At 31.4% G+C, this 27,807-nt stretch overlaps 2 protein-coding genes across 3 annotated transcripts in view; one reads left to right on the top strand and one right to left on the bottom strand.

Annotated features, from left to right (window-relative positions):
• Window positions 1-6,292, top strand: part of LOC124535459 (transmembrane protease serine 13-like) — a 28,713-nt gene extending 22,421 nt beyond the window's left edge. Inside the window, exons 2-7 of one of the 2 annotated variants that reach the window (XM_047111685.1) lie at window positions 63-172; window positions 1,426-1,532; window positions 2,364-2,503; window positions 2,643-3,346; window positions 4,107-4,271; window positions 5,393-6,292. In XM_047111685.1, coding sequence (XP_046967641.1) covers window positions 63-172; window positions 1,426-1,532; window positions 2,364-2,503; window positions 2,643-3,346; window positions 4,107-4,268 — 1,223 coding nt within the window. In that variant the 3' untranslated portion in view covers window positions 4,269-4,271; window positions 5,393-6,292. Of the gene's footprint in view, window positions 1-62; window positions 173-1,425; window positions 1,533-2,363; window positions 2,504-2,642; window positions 3,347-4,106; window positions 4,417-5,392 lie in introns of those variants that run through there. The other variant, XM_047111684.1, reaches the window with a different exon arrangement.
• A 1,429-nt stretch (window positions 6,293-7,721) lies between these two features.
• The window catches only part of LOC124535283 (lysosome membrane protein 2-like), a 70,698-nt gene continuing 50,612 nt past the window's right edge, over window positions 7,722-27,807 (bottom strand). The window contains exons 8-12 of the mRNA XM_047111445.1: window positions 19,140-19,301; window positions 17,542-17,648; window positions 15,627-15,745; window positions 10,722-10,847; window positions 7,722-8,804 (exon numbers count right to left, since the gene is read on the bottom strand). Coding sequence (XP_046967401.1) covers window positions 8,463-8,804; window positions 10,722-10,847; window positions 15,627-15,745; window positions 17,542-17,648; window positions 19,140-19,301 — 856 coding nt within the window. The 3' untranslated portion in view covers window positions 7,722-8,462. The remainder of the gene's footprint in view (window positions 8,805-10,721; window positions 10,848-15,626; window positions 15,746-17,541; window positions 17,649-19,139; window positions 19,302-27,807) is intronic.

Here is a 27,807-nt window from a genome sequence, read left to right as displayed (position 1 = left end):
ATTTTTTAAATACCTAAGAAAATTGAATTATATTTTTTATAAGACTATAATATTTGTTTCAGAATGTGGTGTACCTCTGAGGAGGCACACGAGGCAACCACGCGAGAGGTCAGCAGGGCAGCTCCGAATTATCAAAGGGAGGGAATCAAAACGCGGCGCTTGGCCGTGGCAGGTTCGAATTTGTTTTGTGGTTATTTTACCTGAAAAGAAACTCCTTTCTTGAAGAATACTGACATATATAATATATAATTAAGTTTTTAATGATATTTACATTAAATTATAATGATATAAATTAATTATTTTTATAATCTAAGTAAGTATAATAATGCTTCATTAAATTTTAGTCGTAATTTATTTTATTCAAAAGTTATATAATATACTATATTACTTTCACTAACGAATACTATAACCAAAAGAAATAAAGGATGGTTCATACCTGTGTTATTCTGAAAAGTTAATAGGACATGACGCTATATCGTACATTAAGCTGCGGCGACACTTACGTCCAGACAACTACCTTCAATATTTGTATTTAACAAGGTTTTAATGGATAAATCAGATGCATGATTACTTTATTTTTAGCTTATACCCATTCATGTTATGTAAGAAATACAAACCCTTTGTACCCATTAATTAATGCAGTCATAGCTTGTGAACTTGAATTCATCAGACCTGATATAGCATATAAAACATCTCAATGATATGTCATCCCAACGTCATCCCACTCTTCAATCTGTGTCATTTCTCCTGCGTGCATACAAATGTGGAAATCTCTTCCGGCGACTGTGATTTCCAGCCATTTTAACTATCGTCCAATTTTTTTTCTTTATGGAATAGGTTGACGAGCGTATAGGCCACCTGATGGTAAGTGGTCACCATCACCCATAGACAATGACGTTGTAAGAAATATGAACTATTCTTTACATCGTCAATATGCCACCAACCTTGGGAACTAAGATGCTATGTCCCTTGTTCCTGTAGTTACACTGGCTCACTCACCCTTCAAACCGGAACACAACCACAGTGCGTACTGTTTTTTAGTGGTAGAATATCTGATGAGTGGGTGGTACCTACACAGGCGGGCTTGCACAAAGCCCTACCACCATAACTATACAGGGAATGTGAAAAAATCCTGGCGTGACTAAGGATTCTTCTACATTCTGACTATCGATCGAGTTTGACTGAATCAAAGATTATTACAGGCACAAGACTCTTCTTAGCTCTATGATATAAGGAATAGTTAATTTCTTACAGTGCCATTGTCTATTGGTGAACACTTATGATCACGAGGCCGGTATGCTTGTCCGTCAAAATACGCCAAAAAAACGGTTTTGTTTTTATAATAACAAAGTTCCCATCTCTTAAGGGTCATGCTACTCATAGTATGCCACTTTACAGGGTCCAATTGTATTTCGTACGTTTCAGGTTTCTCTTCAACTGCTCCACCCCAACTACGGCCTCATCGGGCACTGGTGTGGTGGAGTACTGATCCACCCACAATGGCTGTTGACGACCGCCCACTGCATACATAAGTAATATTCAATTTGTTGGAACTTAGGTTAACATGTCGTTTGAGCAAATAATACCTTTTTTCTCGCTGGAAAAACGAATTACGCATTTCCGAGTGTGTGGTATGTGGGACTCCCGGAGCCCAGGTTCTAAACAATACTGCATATTATAATTTCGTTAAGTTTTTTATAACTGTAAATCTAAAAGAATATTCTTTAAATCTTGATCTTGTTGTCAAAAGCAATTATAACCCTGTTATAGTTGAGAGTGACTAAGTTTGTCTTACCTAAATACGGTTTGTTCATTTTAAATAATTCATTCAAAGTGATCAATATGTAATATTTTGTTCGATATAATTGTTTGAAAAACCAGTACTCAATATAATTCGCTCTACACTGTGTCTTCATTATTAACAAGATAATTTTGAGACATTTTCTACTTTTCCTATTATTATTATTTGCAATATCACTTTGATACTTCAATTCAACTATATATGTAATATACATACATACATACTTTTATTCATAAAAGTAGGTTGTTTAACTGTTTCATTGCGCCTGTCAATTTTTCATAGCCTTTATGTTGTGTGAAGTCTTTGAAATATTTTCATCTATTTTCAACAGATACATCAACTTTTGCCCGACAATATATTTTCCTGTTTAAAAAATGGAATTCAAGCTTATTTCAGTATGGAGTATTGAAATAAGCTTGAATTCCATTTTTAATGAATTACTGGATACATAAAAAATTTGCCTCACTGATGAAATATTTAATTTTTATTCTATTCTACGATCACGATTTGAAATTGTTCTCGATGTTACTATTCATATTCATGTATAAGCAATTGATTTCAGTGAACTCTTCAATCTACCAGTGCCAGCTCTATGGACTGCTGTCTTAGGCGAGTGGGATAGAGCTGAACAGCGCGGGTCTTACCTACCTATCGAGAGAATCGTCCTTCACCAGAGGTTCCACAATTACCAGCATGATATAGGTAAATTAATATCTGTTTTTTTTTTAATAACCAAGGAATATGCCAGTTTTAGTACCAAAAGTTATAAGAAGAAAACAAATATTATATGTAGAGGATAATTAATATCGTAATAATGTATATATTACTTTTAATATTTCAGCTCTAATGAAAATGATAAAGGCAGCTGATGTAAGCGCTGGAAGTAGGATACGCACGATCTGCCTTCCTTCATACGAATTACCAATCAATCACAATACAGAAAGGAGCACATCATTCTTCAAAAAACCAGATGAAATAAGAAGAAAACCAAAACCTCCCCGACCAAACCCGGATACAGCCGTGAAATATTTGGAAAAACTAAACAACCTTACTAAAACCGTGTTCTCGGGTGTAATAAATAAAAAACATAAGAACACGAGATACAACGTGAGAGTGTCAAACGAATCGAACAGACCGACGGAGAGGAAGAATGATGAAGAAATTAATGTGCATGAAACAGTAAATAAAGTCAAAGATTTAGCATACGACAGCGCTTCTTTGGATAGCGTCGTTAAACTCATCAAAACTAAAGCAGCTAGAGACAAAATTAAAGATAGTATTAATAGAAGTGATAAAAAACTAATGTTCGGTGAAGAAATAGATCCATTCATCGATGATAATAATGGTTTAGATTTCAAAGATGAATGCTATGCGACTGGGTGGGGAAGAGAACAGACTAACGGCACTTTAACGGATGTTCTTTTGGAAGCTGAAGTGCCTGTCTTGCCGCTACAGCTTTGCAGGGACAGATATTCGTTGAGCTTACCGTTGAACGATGGACATTTATGTGCTGGTAGCACAGATGGCAGTACTGGAGCTTGTGTGGTAAGTGATAAGGAAAAACATGTTTTTACTTAAAGTACTAATTTGATATTCATTTAGATTGTTGAACACATATCGTTGAATGAAATAAAAAATATACATCAAATAAAAATGAGGAAAAATATAATTGCCTGTTTACAATCTCGATTATCATGTAGAATTTCAATACCTAACAAAGTAGCTTCAGAAGGTATAATTATACTTAGAATACAATGTAAAGACATTGAAAACAATAATTTTCAGTCATTAATTGATTAAATTAAGTAATTAATTTTGTTATTTATAATGAAGATTTATAACATCTTGTTACGAGATGAGAATATGGCAATGAAATATTATTGACGTTTGATTGATCGAATTCGAATGAAGATATTAATTAATGATTAATTGTTTTTTATAACCAATAACAATTATTAAATATTTCTTATGAGTTTATTTTTTATTTATGGTATGACCTTAAATAGCTTAGTAAATAAAGGTCGTATAAAAACATGCTTTCTGACTTTGATTGAATGAAATTCTGCAGCCGATTTGCAATTCACACTGGAACAGTATTATGGAAGCCACATAAGGGACTTTACAGGCATTTAACTATTTGTGAAGACGAATTCGAACAGCGTGGTGGAATTTGTTCCAAACCTTCTCCTCAAAGGGAGAGGAGGCCTTTAGCCCAGCAGTGGGAATTTACAGGCTGTTGTTGTTGTTGTTGTTGAAGACGAATTTATAAAGAAGTTATTTTAAATAAAATTCGTTCTCTTTCCAGGGCGACAGTGGGGGCCCACTCCAGTGCAGATCAGGTGGTCGCTGGGAGCTGCGAGGCTTGACATCCTTCGGCTCAGGATGTGCTAGAATGGGTGTTCCAGATGTTTACACGAACGTCGGTCATTACGTGTCATGGATTTACGCTCATATTTATGCCAGTTGAAAGGTAATCGGTATTCAACCTTCGAATTGGCAGCAACGGTCGTTTAGACCGAACATTTCCAGAGGGTTACTCAAGTAATTACAAAATTCAAGAGAGAAATCTCGTTTGAGAACTTAAAGCCTGTTTAATTGTAAAATAATGATGAAATAAAAATATCGAAATTAATTTAAATTTGCAGTACATAAAATCCCACCCAATCCATAGAGTGGATCAAAAAATTGTTGAATTGTTGATTAGAATAGTTGTGGAGCATTCTTCAAGCCTATAATGTAAACGAAAACTTTTCTTCATCATATAGGTAGTCAAACAGGCATATTGGTCACGTGACCGTTAGTGACCACTAAATCTATAGAAAAGCTACTCTAAGATACATAAAACATCCTTGGCATCTAATATGTTATATCTTTTGTTTCTTTAGTTACACTAGCTCACTAACTAATCAGTTGAACATGACAATATACTGTATGGAGCTAAAACCCAGACGGGCTTGCAGAGAGCCTTACCACCAAGTAGATTTATTACTATTAACATATACATTCTTTTTACTTAATGTGGCATTTAATGTGTGGTTATAATCCAAATTTATTTATTTTGTTAAGCATATTAATTAAGAAGTCTTAATGAGAGTAATGACATACTATTTAAAATCACTCATTTAATTTTATATATCTGTATTGGTGGAGATTGATACGTATCAGATCGTCATTCATAATTCTGTGTTACCAATAATAAATATAAAAAGACACGTGTATTATAATACAGTCCGTCAGTCTGCCTGCCTTTGTTTTTTTGTGTATCATAAATAACATTTTTGTAATCTTCATTTTTTGCCTTCATCATTTATATAGCTATATTTGGTAAAAAGTTGATTCATAGTGATTAACGTACAAATGAAACACACACAAAAATCATTTGCGGTCTTTAATTTGCTTGAAATTTTAAACTTGAATTTACACAATACGATTAACAATTTTTTTCCCCACTGGATAAAATAGTCGCATGAATAATGGAATGTACGTTACAAGATTACTTAATGCTACAAATTATTAAGCAATAATAATAAATTACCCTTGAAACGGATATGAAAAGTTCTCCATGATGATGATGGTGTTTAATTGTTATAGTGTCATCTGAATTGGTTATATCATGAGACCATACTACGACTACTGAAATCGTTCACAAGAAATCAAAAGGATTCACAAAACTTCGAATCGTGTTGCTACAAAGTTGAATTAAATTTAGGTTTTACCGAAAAAACCAGATAAAGAAACTCAGTTACATATATTAAAATATATAGATTTGATTTTATACTTACTCTTTTATACATAAAAAAACTTGTACAAATGTCTTAATACATATTAGCGGCCTCATTGTACTTATACTTTGGTCTTTTTAGCGCCAGGCACAAAATTATTATCGATACAATTTTAAAAGAACTGTCAGTCCGATTTCAGTAACAGTTTCATAGCTTCCTTTATTAAATAAAAGCCATTGAGTCTAATTAAAACTACCAATTTACCTAATGAGTTACAAAAACTTTTTTAATACAAAAATACTCGAGTAGTTAAAACTTCTAAGTGTTAGAAAATTGTAAAGCCATATCTTTAAATAATGTTATATATAATGTATAAAGTTATTGTTGTTAAATATTTGTTTTTTATTAGCTTAAATCGTTACCTTTATAACTTATTAATAATTGTTGTTTATTAATGGTAAGTTTAGTTACCACTCATCATTTTGTATTTTATTATTTGGTAAAAAACCTATTTGTGTTTGATTAATAATTCTTTGATCTTTGAAAAAAAATTGTAAATAATAAATTTACTGTATTATAATTTGAATATATTCTTGATTAATATATAAAGAGGTTTAAGTTATAAGTTACCAGCGCATGTACCTATATCGAAGGTGGTACCACTTACCTTTAAATTACTATAGAATTATTTAAACTATAATTGTTGTAATATAATATTATTAAGTTTGTTACTTATAATAAGTTATTTTTATTTTATATAGTTATTTCTTAAATTACAAAGTGTAAATATTGTATCTAGTCTGTTATGTAATTATAAGTTTGAAATAAATAAGGTTATAAATAAAACGAGATCCATTTTTAAATTGTATTTTTTATTAACATTACACCTTCAGTCTATATTTACAAAATCTTAAAAATTAAACTATCTATTTTAAAAGTAGTATCACAATAAATTACTATTAAAGGTTATTGGTTGAAATTAGAATATATTATGAAAATATACATATTTTACACATTGTCTGGTTCCACTTTTGCCGGTTAATGTTGTTATTTGTACATTTACCAGTAAAACTAAATTGTTAACATTTTCCACTTATATAATACTGACATTTTGTATTACCTAATGGAAGTTCTTATATATTACATATTTAAACACATTTAGGTAAATTTTAATCTTTAATTGCCCATGGGGTTTCCCCACTGAAATAAAAATTATATTTATAACTGAAAACAATAAATTACTATTACAGCCCTAGGTTTAGGTCATAAATAAATAAGATATTATTTAAAATTAATAAAATCTTTGCCAAAACAGACGTATGGTTCAATATGAGGATGGAATTATTAATTGTTTTTGTAATTATGAATGCTGCCAATAAAATTTGAGGATTGTGTAGGATGTATACGATAGGTCCTAGGCGTCACATCACATCGTCAGACAGGAGAGACAGTGTTCATAAGACATCGTTCGTTTTAAAATAAACAATTTTTACGTCATTTTTCAATCATCAACCGAAATCCTCAATCAATATCAGATTCTAGGGCTGCTATTGAAGGTAATCAATCTATTGACGCGCTAATGTCATAAGTTGTGTTAAAAAATACTTTGGAATATATATTGAAGACACTGAAAAATTATCCGATAAAAAAAGTAGTGTACAAATTGAGCGACAGCTTATATCTAATTGAGCAAAAAATTCAGGTAAAGTTAATTACACGTGTGTATAAATAAATGAACCGTAAAAAAAGTAATTAACTACTAATGTAGTAGGTTTTTTTTTAATAATATTACACACATAACTCGCCACTTATGACCAACGTTACGTAATTTCGATTCGTTTTTACGGCCTCGTCTTTACGTCAAATAATTATTATAAGTAATAATAGTAAATGCTGCAAATTAATATATCAAATTGCCTTGTTCGTTTAATTTTTTGTTTTAAATATGTAGGTAGGTGTACGGTCAAACGAGCGAACTGGATAATGATCAACATTGCCCGGACATTGTAAAAAATAACAAGTATTCCTTTTAATGTCAATGCGCCAAAAATATTGGGAAATAAGATGTTATGTCCCTTGTACATGTAGTTACATAGCCTCACTCACCCATCAACAATAATACAAAGAATTGCTACTTTGGCGGTATGAAGAATGTCTTGTGTGTGCACAGGCAGGCTGGCAGAAAGCCTTACCATTAAGTGTAACGTTGTATCAATAGCTAATGAAGTCGATGATAATTTATAACTAAGCTTATTGTAAATATATTCTCAACAGTATAAACCTTAACCCTACATCAACTAGTAATTCTTTAACACTTATACCCATAATTCCCGTAAACAATTTTGGACGGATTATAATGCTTAGTGATCTTTATCTTTGTTGATAAAAGATAAAGCCAGGACGGCAAGTCTCAAGGGTATAAATCCAACTACACAGCTCATATTATTGTGCTCAAAAACGGGTGTACTCTCAAGATCTGTGTGATTATTATACACTTGATTGTAACTCGCCATATATATGGCATTGTCACAGCCTCTCTATCGTTCAACTGATCGCCATGACAATTTAAATATTAAATACATAGACAGCTTGTACCGGGCTTTGATAGTCTAATATAATAATCATTTGTCTGTCTGTCCGTATGTAATCTAAATAATTGATTATTGTAATTGAGCCCCGTCATAATATTAGCTAATTTAAGTCCTTTGTTAGTCGAAAAATAGTAATTTCATATAGAAACGCGCGTGATATATTGTAACAATTCTGTACATAAATAACTAATACTACTAACTGCTAGTAGGTATTAGAACGTTTTAGTAACACATCACAAGAACATTGATACAATCTACTTAATTTAATTACATTTTAACTCGTATAAGTGAGGTTTTTGTAATAAATACATTTCGTTAATCCTAAATTCGTAATAGTATATTTATAGGTTATTCGTTTAATAGTAAATCTGGTATGTGATTATCTTCCTCTGTGATAGCGAGTAAGGATACCGCTTCTTTCGCTAATTCCTGATCATCGATAAAGCCGTTATTATCCGACATATTTAAAATGACACTGGATTTCCTCCGTTCGATAGCCTTTCTTGGTTTATCATTGTCTTTTGTATTGACGAGTTTATACTTAGGTTTCCAGAGACGGTGGCCTCCCTGGACTCCGAGGAACAAACCGATGATGAAGAGTAGGACTTCGAGTGTGATGACCAGAGGTGGAGCGATGACTAATCGGAGATTAAGCAGGTAGAGAACTTCTGGAGGCGGTTCCTTGCAATACTGAAATAATTAAAGATTTATTATTATATTTTTCTTTTTTAACCCCCGACGCAAAAAGAGGGGTTATAAGTTTGACCGAGACCAAGCGCTATTGTACAAAATAATAATAAGCGTTAGATAAAAGATGAAGTAAGCATGTGACACTAATTAATTAGGAGCGGTCCCCCAACGCGAAGTTTTTTTTTAATATTATTACATACTTATACATATAGGTACTTTAAGATTAATTTTCTTTTATTATTTTTTACTTTTTAAAGGTAGCTTATGTTTTTGTGGCGGGAGTTTCTGAGAATTTTTAATTTAATTTTTTTTTTTGTCTATATATAGCATGGTTAAACTTAAGCTCTATATACGAGTATTTTGCCAATTTCACGTTTAATAAATATGACATGGAAGAAATAAATCGTAATAAATAAATTAAAAGAAGAAGTTAATTTTTCATCGATAACGTAACTAAAATTAATAAAACCCAAAACAAAAATGTAAAACGACATCAAAAGATATTTTTTACTCTAGTCGAGCGTAAAATTACGTTTTTAAAGTTATTTTTGAAACTGCCTTGTATATGAACGCTTCTAACTTAAAACGTTGAATAATGCGTAACGTTAACCTACGACGTTACTTAAACTTTAAACTCCAGCTTGTCGAAGTATTATAGTGTAGTTTCAATTTAGTTATGTAGTCAACAATTAAATCTAACAATTATAAATTATACAGTATGTTTAAACATCATATACTTAATAAGATAGCTAATGATTTTTCTCAGTAAATAATTATGAAATTATTATTACATTGTATTGATCAAGATCCTAATAGTTATACATAAACTAACTAAGCATCATCAGTAGTGCTTATAAAAATAATTATTTATAATTAAATTTTTTTCTTAATTAGAACTTAATTTTCTTCGAAAAAATTCGTATTAATTATGATGTTTTGATTTAATATTTGTAATTATTTTAGCACTTGAAATACCTTTTTACCACTCTAAGCTATATACTTTTCTATAATATATATTTTTATAATTTTTTGTGGTATGTCTTGTCATCCTAATATTATATAAATACAGAAGTAACAATGTTTATGTGTTTGCTTGTTACGCTTTTACTTCTTCACAACAAAACTGATCAACTAAAAATTATCATATTATGTTGTCTGGGGTACAAAAAAGACCCTATAAGGTCCGTCCCCTTTTCACACGTGTAATAGCCACAGAAACTAATCACAACTAAATTAATTGAATATTTTAACATTTAAATGTTTAATTTAACACTTTAATTTGCTACCTGATATTATTAAAATGATCGTGATCATTGATTCATGATCATAATAATCACTATCGTAAATTATTAATGAGGAATAATCATCTACAAGTTCAATATTGATTTTGTAAGCTATATTTAAAATAGTTAATGGTGAACGATGGAAATAAATCATACCGAATTTATTACGTTAATAAATTTAATAAATAACGCCTTAATAAAAAGGCGTGTGTGTGAACAGTTTGTGCTATTTAAATGTTAGAGTAACTCATTAGGATAGTAAAGAATTTCTTAAGGCTTTCTTATAACGGAAAGGCTTACAGAATTATTCTAGAATCTAAATCGAAAGACAAGACAGATTATTTGTGTAAGTGTGAAATTTATTCATTTAAATGGATCAAATTTATCTTTTATTCTTTTCGATTTCTTTGTCAATGAACCTTATTTATCAATCGTGAAATCCCTGCTTTTATTTGTGTATCAATTAAAAATATATATATATATTTATCATATAGAAAAGAAAATTTTATTATTGCAACATAATTGTAGACGTTCTAAATGATTAAAATAATAATATTTATTTATTCTCAACGACTAAAAACCATTAAAAGAAATCGCTTGCGTAAGTAAACAAGTTAATTTGAAAGTGACATACCAATGACAGCCAGAGTATCGGCATGACCTTATCTTTCAGAGGTTTCGTGATGGGATTTCCAGAGGACGTCCGGACGGCTATGTTGACTTGAATGTTCGTGGTCACCTTTACTGGGACTCCCAATGTCTGTAATATTATTAATCATTAATAAAACATAAACAACACAATAAATCAGATTACGTCATTTTTTTATGGTATAGGTTGGCGGACGAGCTTATGGGTCATAGGCATAGACAATGACCACTCAATTGACACATCAATGCGCCACTAACCTTGGGAACTAAGATATTATGTCCCTTGTGCCTGTAGTTACACTGGCTCACTCACCCTGCAAACCGGAACACAACAATGCTGAGTACTGTTGTTTGGCGGTAGAATAACAGATGAGTGGGTGGTACCAACCCAGACGGGCTTGCACAAAGCTCTACCTCCAAGAAACTATACAACAGGGCTCAATATATACCGGTCTTCGGTTATTTGATATGTATTATAATGCCGGCAAAATAATACTTTATATCAACTGCTTTCTTGCAACCTATTATATTATAAATATGATGGATTCGTTTATTGGATGAGCTAATTTTAGGAGCAACTGCTCTGATTAACAGTTTTAGATACTCTATGTAATACATCGAGAAAGGCTTTAGTGTAGAGGAAGTAAATTTTGATTAATAAATTAATGTAATGTAATTATATCATGCTACAATCATTAGGAGCAGAATATGGAATAAAAATATTTATTATTATTATTACCGCAAAAATCATGCGATATAATGTCTAATAAAGAGAAATCCGGATAGTTAGCTAGTATAATAAATGCTCATCACGCCTTAAGCAGGATTAAAACAATTTTGAAATTATTTTCACGTTAAATGTTTATTTTTTAGGGTATTTAATTAGTGAAGTAAAGTAACAAAATGCTTATTTACAACAAAATGCGTGTCTTGTTTGTCTTGACAATCAATAAAAATATTCTTTTGACGCATTTCGACAACACATTGACAACAATAACAAAGATAGTCACACCTATTCATATAACTTTGAAAAAAAAACAGGATCCTTAATTTAAATACAAAATCAGCCGTTACGTCTATTGAATTAAATTTTTCCATAATTACAAAAATATTTGTCAATATGATTTGCGTTTAACGAAGTATTGTTAAAATTTTAAACAAATGAAGTGCAAAAAAAAGTGCTAATAATTCATGTGTATAATGTAGACGTGACGTTATATTTGAAACGTTTTTAGATGATCGTCAGATATATTTGTTTGTGTGCCAAATGGTTAAGATTTTCTAGCGCTTTTAAAGCGCTGTTTTTCCTTCTTGACCTCATCCTCACCTTATATCAATTTGTTACTCTCACACGTGACAAAACACATACATTACTCTGATCCCAATGTAAGTAGCTATAGCACTTATGATATGGAAAATCAGAAATACAACGGTACCGCAAACACGTCGAGTGTTAGCGGTACCAAGACGACATAGAAAATTATTAAACTTATTTACATCGACTCAGCGAGGAATCGAAACCGGGACCTCGTAGTAGCGCATCCGTGAAAACACGTAATTTGGAATACAAGTCTCTCTTCAAATAAAGTCTGTAAGTAACCCAAAGCTTTGCTAGGAACTTGTTCCTTTTTGAGGAGATCCTCCGCCTTACATACGGGTTTTTGAAATTAGACATATACTATTACACAGATTTCCTCACGATGTTTATTTCACCATTAATTATGAATAAAATCAGGTACATATCATAGTTATGTCTGATTTAGTGCCTGATGCTGGATTTCTCTGTATCCGCTGTCATTGGTTATACACGCGTTACTGGACCAACTGGGCTCAAAATTAAATATGCGTTTTAATATTACTTCAAACAATAAGTCATTTAAAATATAAAAAAGAGTTTTATAGGATTTTTTTTATGGGTGAGAATTATAACTATCCCATAACGCATTACTAGTATAGATAGTTTTAAAAAAAATACAGTTAATATAAATAACGTTTGCTGATTGCCTTGTAAACTGCCTTCTCAATGGTTGACGGAAAAAAAATGAAAGCTCCATTAAAATATTCCATTACTCCTTGAGATTGTAACAAACAAAATTACAAATCGCGATAATTGCTATGACATCACATATGTATATGTTACGAGTATTTAGCATAGTTTTTTATACATCAATTGTTCAATTACTTTGAATAATAAATGTTCGGTGAACTTGAACTAAGACTTTTGTCAATCATGTGTCAACTGAGCCTTCTCGGCTTTTACATGATATAGCAAAAATAATGTATCCTTAAACTATGCAAATATGACGTCATCATTAGTATTCTCACCCTTGAAGGAACCGACTTTTGTTGAATTAGGTGACCTCGCTCAACTAAACTATCTCTAAATACGAACTATAGCACCCAGCACACTACGGTGCCCCGACAGCATGTCAATTTTCTTTCTTTTCTCGTTGTATATATATAATGCCGATATGGCCCAGTCGTTAGAACGCGGCCTCTTAACGGATGATTGCAGGTTCAAACACAAGCAAGCACCCCTGAATATTCATGTGTTTAATTTGTGTTTATAATTCAAATCGTGCTTGTTGATAGAGGAAAACATCGTAAGGAAACCTGCATGTGTCTAATTTCAACGAAACTGTGCCACATGTGAATCCACCAACAAGCGTTAGGGCAGCATCGTGGAATATGCTCCTAACCTTCTCCACAAAGGAAGAAAAGTCTTAGTCCAGCTGTGGGAAATTTACAGGCCTGTTTGTTTGGCCAGCATCTTTTGCGAAGGTCACATGTTATTTTCATAACGGTCAAATTCATATTATCTCCACAAACTCGTCAATATAATACAATCACTGTTAATTTCATATAACAGATACTAAAGCATGCACGCATACCTTGAAACCTCCGCTATTTTATTCATATTACCTTGCGACGATTTTACTCAGAAACATTATGGAAAAATACATTTTTAATGAGAAACTTGCATTAAGAAATTAATATTGTTATTAAATAAATATTTTCCTGTGTTTGTATTATTAGCAACATCCATATTTACTTGTTATTTAGTAGTTATAATATTGAATGTCTATTTAGTATTAGGTTGTCTGTGAGATCGCTGTTTTAACGATAGGCTGTCTGTTGCATTTTATATCCCTTTCTATAAATATATTATACTTATTAATTGTAACTGCGCTTTTCAAATTTATTTTAATGAAATTTGTGCTATTAATATATACATATATAAAATAATAAATATTTATTATGAAAAAAACTTTATATTTAAAAATGGAAATGTCTATTTCTCTATCAATCAAAGTAAATTGATCCCGTCTTTTATCTCTAAAACGTCCCGCTATTTTCAACCTTTCAACCCTCCATAATGTCGTGAATCTCACGCGTATCTCAATCAGTTGATTCGTTATTAAGATACACAAAAAATATTCATACACAAGGCTATCTAGCTATAAATTCTTTAAATGAATTTAACATGAGTTAAACAATAAATTTTCATTTCTTTATGTGTTCGATTTTCTAAAACAGCGCTATATTAAAAGACAATATATTATTCTTATAAAAATGTATATTTATCTAGTTTTGATGACCTAATCCATATATTCTATGCTAACACACGCATATTGATATTTCCGTCTGAGAACCGTTTCGTATCCGCAATATTATAATCATTTAAGGACATCATGCCAATATAAATTTCCCTATATGTAGTATTTATATGTTAACTAGTATAATAGAAACAATGTGTGTATCATTGTAAAGTAACAGCCCGTAAATTTCAAATTGCTGGGCTAAGACCTCCTCTTCCATTAAGGAGAGGGTTTGGAACATATTCCACCACGGTGTTCCAATGCGGGTTGATGGAATGCACATGTGGCAGAATTTCGATGAAATTAGACACATGCAGGTTTCCTCACGATGTTTTCCTTCACCGCTGAGCACGATTTGAAATAAATACAAAAACTTTCTTGTCGAAACACCTAATTAAAAAATTTTATCTAATTAAAAAACCGCATCAAAATCCGTTGCGTAATTTAAAAGAAACACACACACACACACACACAAACACACACACGCTGATAATGATGATAAATAATGTACCTGTGAATTAAGTTGAAAACTCTACTCTTGGGATAATTATGAATGTTTCTAAATGAGTAGCGATGACAAAAACAATAATGTATAATTTGTACGTACGTCTTTTTTATACAAATATATTTATTGATTTTTTCATCTTATTAAAAGTAATTATAATATATTAATATTTTTTCATCTTATTAAAAGTAATTACTGACGTCAATGTTATGGAAAATAATTATTAAAAAATAAACAACTTAAGTTAACTATTATAAGATCAAGTTTAAGTTCAAGTTAATTTATATTTTCATAGCGCAAGAAACTGAATTAAATCGATATTTAATTTCGAAGTAAGTAATATTAAAATAATCATATTATAATAGGTTTTATATATTACTAGGTGTGCCCGCTACTCCATGCGCGTTTGAATTTAACAAAAAGCTATTATTCGGTTCGCAGTTTTTACTATAATTTATTAAATCTGTATATAGGTAGCATTTGTGATATTAAGCTGTTGGTGGAAGACAACCAACGGCTGCGGCGAGAGGGCAGTGAGCGCCATTGGAGAGTGTTTAGACATTAATTTGATTTGATTTGAAAAGTAAGCCTATGCTACTCCTTATTACATCAGCAATCTATCTGAGTGTCTAATTTCATAGAAATTCTGCCACATGTGTATTCCACCAACCCGCATTAGAACAGCGTAGTGGATTATGTACCTTCTCCTCAAAAGGAGAGGAGACCTAAGCCCAGCAGTGGGAAATTAACAGGCTGTTGTTGTAGTTGTTGTTGTAAGAATAATTACCGGTTCTATCTCAACCACGGACATATGCTTCTGCCGGTCCGGCTTGAATCCTTTGAAGTAAGACTGCTGTTCTGGATCAGCATCCATATAATGTGGTTTCGACAGAGCTATCGGAAAACCTGTGAACAATACAAACATATATTGACATTTTGTAATTCCAGATGTTATATACATATACCATCTACATTACGGTTTTCTTTTGATTAGACTATGTTATTAGTGCTTGTAAATACTATAATATTAAGATTAAATGCAGTTACTGTTTTATAATTCATATTTGTGTATTTATATAATAATTCTTATAAATAAATATTTCGTTCTTAAACTGGAATACATCAAACTACATAACCAAAACGTATTAATAAAATAAGGTAAAGTAGGTAAGTTTCTTTTAAACCGACTTAAAAATGGGGTGTTTATCGTAAATCGATTACTCAAATAGTCTAATATTTTTCATCTTATTTTACTTAGGAGAACTGTAAAAATATTTTATTGTTTTTAAATAGTGTTTTGTTTGAAGTCGGTTTTCTTTTTGTTAAATTTTTAATGTATAATGAAATATGTCAATTTCTTGAATTAAATCTTTAATAAATAAACATACTTTTACTGGATACACTCATGTATCCAACAATCATATTGCTTACAATATTCATATCTTTAGCGGTAATAAAAACATACCATCAAGTAACTCATTTTCCAGCTTGCCTATATATTTCAAATAAATCAGATGGAATACCAAACCAATCCTTGTTTTGTAATAAGACATGTACAGTCAGAGTAAGAAAACCTTCGTCAGTTTTCAAATTCATTCCTTTATCAAGACTTAAACTCTTAGTACCTTTTGAATCTAAACAACATCATTGCGTCGCAATATGTCATTTTAATCGGAAAAGCAATCGCTCATACTGAGCACACGAAAATAGATCTTAAGGGGGGCGAACCTTTTCTTACTCTAACTGTACAGGCTGTTACTTAATTTAGCATAATTTCGACACTAATACAAAGCAACAAATAAATATAGAACCGAAATCAAATTCTTTGAACTTGACATTATAGAAACCCATAAAATTTATTTCAAACGGTTACATACATTCTAATAAATTAGACATAATAAACACATAAAAAGCCTATAGCCGACTACATATACATAAAATAGTAACTTAAAATAAGAATGATAATGTGAACCGGTTATTTATTTTAATAACCTTATCACACTTTCAACAGTATATTTTCATGTAAATGTGAATTTATAATGTATTTGTTCTTTATACTGATAATCCACTAAAGATGACAAACTATGTTACGCTATAAAACACTTTTAAACATCCTGTTTATTTTAATTTTTTAAATGGACATGTTTTTCCATGTTTTAAATGTAAAATTCTTAACGTGTAAATAGTGTTATATACCTTTAAAAGTTTTCTTGTAAAATGTAATGCCATACTTGAAATTTCATGAAAATAAAACATTCATGCCTAAATGTATAATATAACAAGACCGAATTAATTTATTTGAAACAGAGCTGATAATTTCCATTAAAAAAAATTAAATTGCTGTTAAAATAAATTTGCCTCGGGCTACGTGTACTTAACCTTTTATATTTGGCTAAATTTTATGTTGTAAATATTTTATATATCATACAGATGCAGCTTAGGCAACTTAGAATAAGGATTTTGGTGGTATTACACATTCGTGCTTCGAAAATCTCGAAACCTTTTACAGACACTCAGGGTGCCATACCATTACAGTATTTTGTTGCACGATTGAAATCACCATTTTATTAATCTATTTTCACACGGAACATTTTGGAATTATTTCAAGACTGTCCCGTTGTATCTCCAAAATGTATGGTCACTTAATTCATACATAAGGTCATAAATTGTGACCAAAATGTGTTAAATAATGACGGACTTACCGTAATAACAGCTGCTGATGTCGACAAAACCATCGGGAAGACAATTGCTATTACACGTACAAGCGTAGGGCGATGTGTTGTTGAAGGCAGTTTCGTCCATTTTGTATCTAAAACAAGCGCAACAATTATATAAGAATATACTATTTACAATTGATCCGAGATGACCCAGTGATTAGAACGCGTGCATCTTAACCGATGATTGCGGGTTCAAACCCAGGCAAAGAGCACTGAATATTCATGTGCTTAATTTGTGTTTATTCTTCATCTCGTGCTCGGCGGTGAATGAAAATTGTGAGGAAACTTGGATGTGTAATTTCATCGAAATTCTGCCACGTGTGTATTTCACCAACCCGCATTGGAACACCGTGGTGGAATATGTTTCAATGCTGCTCCTCAGAGGGAGGAGGAGAAGGAGGACTTAATCCAGCAGTGAGAAATTTATAGGCTGTTTTTATTGTTATTGTACTATTGTAAGAAATTTATATGTAACTATATGCAATACCAACAGTATCACACGATTATAGGACTGATAAGTGATGTCAATACGATCCGATACAGGGAAGGTATAGGTTAGTGGACACTACTATGGAGCTACATAGAACATAACTACGTTCTGAGAAACATCGTAAGGAAGTGTACTGCGCCGTACAGGAAAATGTACACCGTACAGGAACATATCCGGTTGTGACGTAAATTGTAACTTGCTAATAATCGATGCACAAGTTTGAAAGTGCGTCATATGATAATGATGCACATGCTCAATCGATAAGACGGAACAATGAATCTAATTAATAATATAATAAAGCAATATTCACGTAATAAATTTTATTTCATAGTGATTAATGATGATCGAACAGTAAATATTTATTAATTTATATCTATTATATGTATTAGAAAAACATTTACAAAATATCGTCACCTGTGTAATAAAAAAATACGATTAAATTTCAAATAAAGAATGTCATAGATTAAATATAAAACAATTTTAAATAAAAATGGTGTTGTTCTTTTTATATAAAAATCATGTATACAACATCGTAATACAATACTTGTTTGGGTAGGTTTGTTTAACATTTAATAAAACTTCTTTACGTATTTTATTGAACCACTTTATTGCTTTATAACTTTAATGGTTAGATAAAAAAGGGGCCTCATAATATTTAATATCGGTGATATAAGTAACTAACTGTAAGTGTAAAAGTGTTTGGGCTAAGGCCTCCTCCCCTTTGAAGAAAAAGGGTTGGAGATTTCACAACACGCTTTTAATACGGCTACACTTATTAGTGTTGTTAGTAATCTTAGTTAAGATTCATCTATTCTAAACAATAGGTTATATAGGTTTGTTCATCACGATGGAACTATCAGTTTAACCAATACTTTTAATTTTGGGTACTGCAGAATTAGTGACCTAGTCATCAGAAATTCTACAGCCACGTATCAATACTTATTAAATTAGTGTTATGGTTTGAAGGGCGAGTCAGCTATAGAACACCAGTCACCAGGAATATAACATCTTGGTTACCAAGTTTGGTGGTGTATTAGCTATGTAAAAGTCAGTCACCCAATATTTCGGCCATTTTGTGAAAAAAGAAACTTACCTGTACAATTTAAATCCGTACTGACTTTGTTTCTCCTCTTGGAAGTTGAAAGGGTAGACGCGACACGCTTGCTTCCTGAACACCGGCAGATCCAAACTCTTGTCAATGTTAGGAGGTAACATCAAGCCTTCGTAGGTCCCTTTCACACGGTTGCAGGGTATGCTGTTGAAATAAAATTAGTATAATTTTTGTGATCGTTACAAAGATAAAAAAAGTAAAGTACTTTACTAGTAAAGTACTTTACTTTTACAAAGATAGGAGATGACATATATATCAATGTGTATGTTTATTTGTATGTATGAGTGTGAACAGCTGTCATTTGAATTATTTTATTCCTTGAAATTAGGTTAGGTAGTAAAGATTTTTGATACGTAATAAAAGTGTAAAAAATTCTGTCTTTAAGCTATTGGAGTAGGTTAATTCATGTCAAAAATAAGGCTAACTAATATGCTTTATTTATTGATGTTTTTAACAATACAAGATTATACTGAAGATAAAAAGGACCGTTTATTTAATGATATCTAGGCAAAATATTTGCCGTCTTATTTTATAAATAAAATATTTAAAAAGTTATCGGTTCGTAATATTGATTCTATGGAGAAGAACCGGCCCGAAACTCGGACAGTGTTATAGCTCGTTTCATTCCAAAATCCTATCAACATTTGGAATCAGATTGTATGTTTATTAAAACATCTACAATGTGACGCGTGTAGGTGTATCTCTATATAGCCTTTAATATTATCAATGCAATGTTAATTGTACGAGTGCATTGCATAGTCATTACTAAAGGCGTGTAAATTACGGCGTAATGGTAGATACCGTTTGCAAATTGCTGACCTATTTACCGTTGCAAATAATAAAACCACAATTTCAATACCTATGACTTTTAAAAACACTAACCAATAGAATTATCCTATTTTATCAATAATTATATTTATTTTCACGGGTAAGCCACTAACAGGTCCCGGTTTCGATTCCGGAATCGATGTAGAAAAAGTTCATTAGCTTTCTATGTTGTCTTGGGTCTGGGTGTTTGTTTGTTCCTCTAGCTTGGAAGCCCATGGTGGGCCAACCGTCGGGGCGTCACGGTAGAATGCGTAAGCGATCCCGTGATGCCCCCCGTAGCGGCGGAGTGGGTACCGCTGGTTTTTTTTTCATGTACTGGGTGTTTGTGGTACAGTCGTTACTTCTGATTTTCCACAACACAAGTACTGTACCTACTTACATTGAGGTCAGAAAGTATGTGATGTTGTAAAATTTTTTATAATCTTTGTAATTATTCCACTATACTTATCTCCCTTTTAAGGACTGTAAGGTCATACAAGTGGAACAGTTCCGTTCTATGAAAAGAGATTCGAAGCTATTAAAGGAAAATGCTGACGTCACTGATGACGTGGCCGAAGCGTTGATGAAGAGGGCACAGATAGAAATCTGAATAAACCTTGAATGGTCAAATTCAGTTGACACCACATGATAATCATGATATTTGATTAGTATGCAGCCCGGAAATAGAACATATACAACTAAACTCTAGCAATCTATATGACTGGCAACACTGCTCAGGGTGACATGTCAAATTTAAATTAATTTTAAATATTTTAAATTATTTAGTTTTAAGTGTTTTAATATATATTTACGGTAGTAAATCTGGATTACAATTCTTAAAAACAGTGTCAATAGTGTTTGTGACGCATATACTCAACTAAATCTGAACAAAAGAAGAATCGAATCGACTGTCATACTCTAACGGCCGCTTAACTTGAAATCTTCTGCATAAACCCGGGGAGTATTTTGTTTTAAAGATATTTTACACGTTATAACCTAATTCGAACAAGGCTTGCATTTTGTGGATAGCATCTGTCTGCTCCTTTGGCGTGATTACTGTCTCACTTTGCTTGACAAATAGTTGGAAGCAAAGTTGAAGATTTTAACATAGTCCTCAGATAGTTCTTCACAATATATGTACTGTGCATAGGCCTCAGCTTATTTTGTAAGCTGTAATCCTTGTGTTCAGTGTACATTAAGCTTATAATATTGTTTGAATTAATTAAAAACTAAATAACTGTATACCTACATATTTACAAAAGAAAATAAAAAATAATTAAAAACATTATATTATATGTGATTCACATAGTACTATTGTAATATTATACCAAATATCACATATAATATAAGTTTGCCTTAATTAATTGCTAGTACCTTAACTGACAAAAAAATAAGAAATAACATCTTGATATACCTACCTATAATAATCTTTTTTACACATAGATCTGAACAACCCTTATTATATAAAATAACTTCTTTAAGAGTATTTAAATACATCTTATTATAATTTTACAGTTTAACATCATGGAGTATACTATCATGACCCGCAAAACTTCAATGAAAGATATGGAGGCCAAATTCCAATTGACCCTTAAAGAATTACAATCTTCCAAGGAGTTAAACAGACAACTTCTTCAAGAGCGTGAGGACAGTGAAGAAGAGATTCAAAAAATTGTTAATAAAAACACTGAACTCAAAAGCGAGTTAGCTAAATTAAACGAACATTGTTTAGATGTTGTTAGCCAGCGGGACAACCTTCTTGAGATTGTGACCTCATTTAAAGAGTGTAGCGAGGAACATGAAAGAGCTTTGAGTCGCATTACAGAACTGGAAGTGAGTCTTTATAATGCTCAAAAGGCAGAATTAGAATTGGAAAAAATTCAAACAAGCCAGAAATGTGATGCGACTGAAAGTTTGTATAATGAGTTAGTTATACCTGCCCCTGACTCCAATACCACCTTACAGGAGTCTAAAATTAAACATACACCCATGAGTTCACATAATAAGATAAAAAAATATATAAAATTAAATAAATTCATCCGTAAAACAAAAAAAAACATTAATAACTATCAATACATATGCAAAATGAGAAAAGACCGGTCACATTTAATTAATAAAGTAAAATCATCAAATAATAAATTGCAGAATAATAAAATAATATATGAAAATGACATTGAACAACTGCAATTAGAAATTTCTAGCCTACAAAGATCTTTAGATTTTGTTAATAAAAAATATGAATTGGCTCAAAAACAGATAGAGGAACACATACACACAGCCAACAATCTTCTTGAGCTATGCACCTCTAACTTAGAAAAATTTGAATCCTTATCGAATAAATGTAACTGTATGCATACTCAGGAAAATGAGTTGGTTCCTCCTAATAGTAATAATACCAAAGTATCACCTATCAAATTGAGTCAATGTGCACCAGGGATCCATAACCATAATAAACTGGGGTTAGAATTAAATAAAGATGTTATTGTAGTATCGGATAAGTTAGGACAGGGCTTTGGCTCAATAATTAAAAGTGAAATAAAAAATGTATTTAACACATGCTCACCCGGGGCAACCTATCAATACCAAATAAATAAAATAAATTCTATGCATCTGGGTTCTAATAATGTAGTAGTATTAATGCATGGTGACAGTTTGTCTCTAAACAAAAAGAGTTTAATTAAGGATATTAAATTATTAATTGAAATCCAAAATCAAAAGAAATGCAAATTTATAATTAGTTTATTTCCATATTCACATACCTTGACAGATGCACAGAATTTACATATTTATGACTTAAACCTATGTCTATATAATTTGACTCGACATTGCAGTAATGATTTAATGTTATTTGACATTAATAAATTTATTCATAGATTTAAGTGGACAGAGGATACTATGTACCTACCAATGAAATCGAAAAGACAAATTGGTAACCTAATTGCCTACAATATCAAAAATTATTTTACAAGTAATGTTACCAAGGATCATATGTATAATAAAAATAATAATTTAATTTATATTAACACCGACAAAATTAAAAATACTCAAATTAATAGTTTAAACTAAATAAAACGACAACATCTGCGCCCTCTTACTTAAATATTATACATCAAAATATACAGGGCATAGGTGGCAAAGATCATGAAATAGAATTATTTTCGGAGTATTATAAAATACATGTATTTTGTTTCACAGAACATTGGGTTAAAAAATTTGACATATTTAATATTTCAAACTTTAAACTGTCAAGTTCGTTCGTAAGAGGGAGTGCTATTCGTGGTGGCTCATTAATATTAGTACGGAATGATATCGTTTGTAAATCTCGAAAAGATATTGTGGCCCTCTCTATCGAACGTACTATCGAACTATCCTGCGTGGAATTTCCACAGTACATTATAGTCTGCGTGTACCGGCCCCCATCGGGAGATTATTATTTGTTTGAAACCACTATGGAGGACATTCTTAAAAAGCTATGTAAAACTAATAAATATATAATTGTATGTGGGGACTTTAACGTCGACTTACTTAAAGAAACTACGTTAAGTGTTCGGTTGGTTGCCTTGTTTATGTCATTTAATTTAACTCATAGAGTTAATGAACCGACGCGAATAACCGACGGCACTTCTACGTGTATTGATAATGTGTTCTGTGACTGTGAAATATATGAAGTATCAATTATAAATAATTTAACTTCTGACCATTGTGGTCAGAAGTTTTCATTAAAACACAAAGAAATAAATCATTTAAAAAAAATAACATACAGGCCAATAACGGCTAACAAATTACATTGTTTTAAAGATATTGTGGCGTATAAATTGTCTAATCTAGATCTTACGACACAGGATCCAAATGAGCTTTATAATTCATTTTTTGAAGTAATACTAAAAGAATTTAACAATATATTTAAAATGAAATCATGTTATAGTAACACAAAATTAAAGTTTAGTGACTGGGCTACTGTTGGTATTTATAAAAGTAGAAATAAATTATACGACTTATATGATATGAGGCGGTGGAATCGAAGCGTAGCCTTTTTAGAATACGTCATTAAATATTCAAAAATTTTTAAAACAGTATGCATTTCTGCTAAGTCCTTATATTTAAAGAAAAAAATCCTGAATTCTGATAATAGAATTAAAGCCACATGGGATGTTATTAGTAGTGTTAGTGGAAAACACAAAAAGGAAATGATACCAATAGAATTGAACACAGGTAGTAGATACACGAGTTCTGAATTAGAGGTTGCTAATTTATTTGAATCATTTTTTGATAAAGTACCCCATAAAATAACATTTCATTTAAAATCATCTACATCAAATGCAGCTAGGTTATTAAATAATAGTGTTTCTAAATGCGTTATTGATTTTTCATTTGAAACGGTTTCTGCAATAGATGTCATAAAAGTATTTAAAACTATAAATATTAAAAAAACTAACGACATATGGGGCATTTCGGTAAAATTTTTTAATAACATCATATACGATATTGCTCCGTATATAGCAGTAATTTTTAACAAGAGTTTGGACACGGGTTCATTTCCTAACTTGTTAAAATGTAGTAAAGTTTTACCACTTTTTAAAACTGGAAACAGAAGCGATCCCGGTAATTACAGGCCTATTTCAATACTCCCATCTTTAAGTAAAATTTTCGAAAAAATTATTTTAAATCAACTTCTCGTCCATTTCGGTACAAATGCTATTTTTCATGGTGAGCAATTCGGTTTTAGAAGAGGTCGCTCGACAACTGATGCGGGAATTGCGCTTCTCAAACATATTTACGATGCTTGGGAGAAATCACAGAACGCTATTGGAGTATTCTGTGATTTATCTAAAGCATTCGATTGTGTAGAACACGAAACGCTTCTTTATAAGCTCAAATATTACGGTGTTAAAGGTAAAGCTCTTGATCTCATCGCTTCATATTTAAGTCAAAGAATCCAGCAAGTTTTCATTAATGGAATAAAGTCTTCTGGATCTACGTTAAAAATGGGAGTTCCACAAGGTTCAATTTTGGGTCCCTTTCTATTCCTAGTATATATAAATGATCTTCCTTTCTATGTTAAGGGTATTTGTGATATAGTGTTGTTTGCTGACGATACTTCGCTGATTTTTAAGGTTGACAGGAAAAAAAAATGACTATGACGATGTGAACGGTGCATTATCACAGATACACAATTGGTTTACAGTAAATAATTTAGTTTTGAATGCTCAAAAAACAAAATGTGTAGTTTTTACCCTACCTAATGTTAGCAAGCAAAATTATAATATATCTTTAAATGGTGACCGTCTTGAAGTAGCTGATACTACGGTGTTTTTAGGAATAGAATTAGATTCCAGACTTCAGTGGACCTCTCATTTATCATCCCTAACAGGAAGACTCAGCTCCGCAACATACGCGGTTAGAAAAGTTAGACAACTAACTGATATTGATACCGCTCGTTTAGTTTATTTTGGTTATTTTCACAGTATTATGTCATATGGCATATTACTTTGGGGTAACGCTGCAGATATTGAATCTGTCTTTATTTTACAAAAGAGAGCAATTCGGTTTATTTATAATCTTGGAGCTAGAGACTCTCTTCGGGATGTTTTTAACAGAGTAGGAATACTTACTGTTGCGTCGCAATATATTTACAACAATATCATGTATATTCACAGTAACATTGATCACTTTGATAAAATCAGTGATAATCATTGTATATGCACTAGAAGTAAGGATAAACTTATAACGCCAAGTTTCCGACTCCGCAAAGTCAATGGATCCTTCTTGGGGCAAGGTATCCGTTTCTATAATAAAATTCCGCAGAAATTTTTAACTTTGCCGTTTAGTAAATTCAAATCGTTTGTTAAAAATACATTGGTAGAAAAAGCATACTATTCGATACAAGATTTTGTAGATGATAAAAAAGCGTGGAGTTAATACCTGTTGACTTCCAAGCAGGATACATTAATTGAAATAATTGTATTTAATTAACATGACGTTGTATTTTTTAAATGTTAAAAAAGAGTAACAACTGAGTTTCTTGCCGGTTCTTCTCGGTAGAATCTACTTTCCGAACCGGTGGTAGCTTCACTTAATTGTAAAATGACGATTCAAAAGTGCTTATAAAAGCCTACTTGAATAAAGTTTATTTTGATTTTGATTTTGATTTTTGATCTAAAACAAGATATATCAACAGCGATAATACTTCTGTAGAGATTAGAAAGTTCTTTTTATATTTATGGTATAGGTTGGCGGTCGAGCGTTTGGGCCACCTGATGGTAAATGGTCACCATCACTCATAGACAATGAAGCTATAGAGATATTAACTATTCCTTACATCGTCAATGTACCACCAACCTTGCGAACTAAGATATTATGTCCCTTGTGCCTATAGTTACACTGGCTCACTCACCCTTCAAACCGGAACACAACAATACTGAGTACTGTTATTTGGCGGTAGAATAACTTATGAGTGGGTTGTACCTACCCAAGCGGGTTTGCACAAAGCCCTACCACCAAGATTGAATAAAATGCCATAGTGCAAGGCTTTAGAGGTGTGTGATCAAACACCGTTTATATCGAACTAACCTTACAAAGAATAGTTCACAGAGATAAACAGATAACTTGCAGTGCTTTGGATAATAATATAGTCCGTTTTATTTATGACGCAAAATTCGTGAATCTGAATGATGAAAGATTCAATACGCGGTACCTATGAGTGTGTGTTTTTCGACATTTAACTTACACTATTGTGACACGCTGTTAACACAACACAAATACGGATCGCCTGTCACTCGGGACCACGAAGTCACTAACTCTTTAGTAGGGCAATGTTACTTTTACAACATAATAAGTATGTGAATACATTTATGGTTTTGTTCGCAATATTATCTAACGTGCATATAGTGTTAGATGGTAACGTCTTTCCATATATATAATAATAATATTTATTAAAAATTATAAGCATTACAGTAGTAAAAATAAACATTAAATTAAAAAATATTAAGAAAAAAAGTAAACAAAAATTAAGCTTAAATTTATTAAACTTTAAAATTCTGTAATATATTAATTTCAGTCTCGTGAACAAGACATTTGTATACAATGTCAAAATATCGAGCTCCACCGAACAAAAATAAAAAACATGGTAAATATCCCGTAATTAATAACTATAATAATAAATATATAAATTTGTTTGAATATAGTATAAAAGGAATCACAAAATATGTCTATATCGCGACAAAAACGTAGGAAGCTATATAAAAGTTTAACAGCCCTAGTAGTGAGGCTGTTGCTAGCTTGGGGAGAATGCCATATACAATATATGAGAGCATAAAGTATTTTAATAGTGTACCATTATAAATATAGTTCTAATAATAATTCGAAATCTATAATATTATTTCCTTTCTGCTTGTAAGAGCACAGGTTCCTTAAGTATTTAAATCACAGCAAATAACATTGATAAGGGTTAGGTGATATCTATCTGAACTTAAAATAAGGCTATTAAATAAATAACGATATATTTTATGATATAAGATATATTATGAAATGTATGACCAGATAAGTATGAAAATTAAAGAAACTTTATTCCAAATTCTACTTAGTTAAGACGTCATACGTTTATAATTTCAATAAAAGTAATAGTTACGCAACTTTGGTATCATACACCGGAAACTCCAGGAACAATAATATCTTATAAACTTAACTCTTATATATGATAAGTTAATATTTAAATTTAAAAGACGGTTACGTACGAAATTATTCAATGTGTATAACGGAAAGTCCTCAAGTTAGCATTTACTTAATAAAGTTAGTCAATAAACCGATTGAGTCAAGGTCTCCACGTAATAACAGTTTAAAGAAA

This window comes from Vanessa cardui, chromosome 14, assembly GCF_905220365.1.
Source record: "Vanessa cardui chromosome 14, ilVanCard2.1, whole genome shotgun sequence".
NCBI lineage: Eukaryota > Metazoa > Arthropoda > Insecta > Lepidoptera > Nymphalidae > Vanessa > Vanessa cardui.
This window is presented reverse-complemented; position numbering and strand designations above follow the sequence as displayed.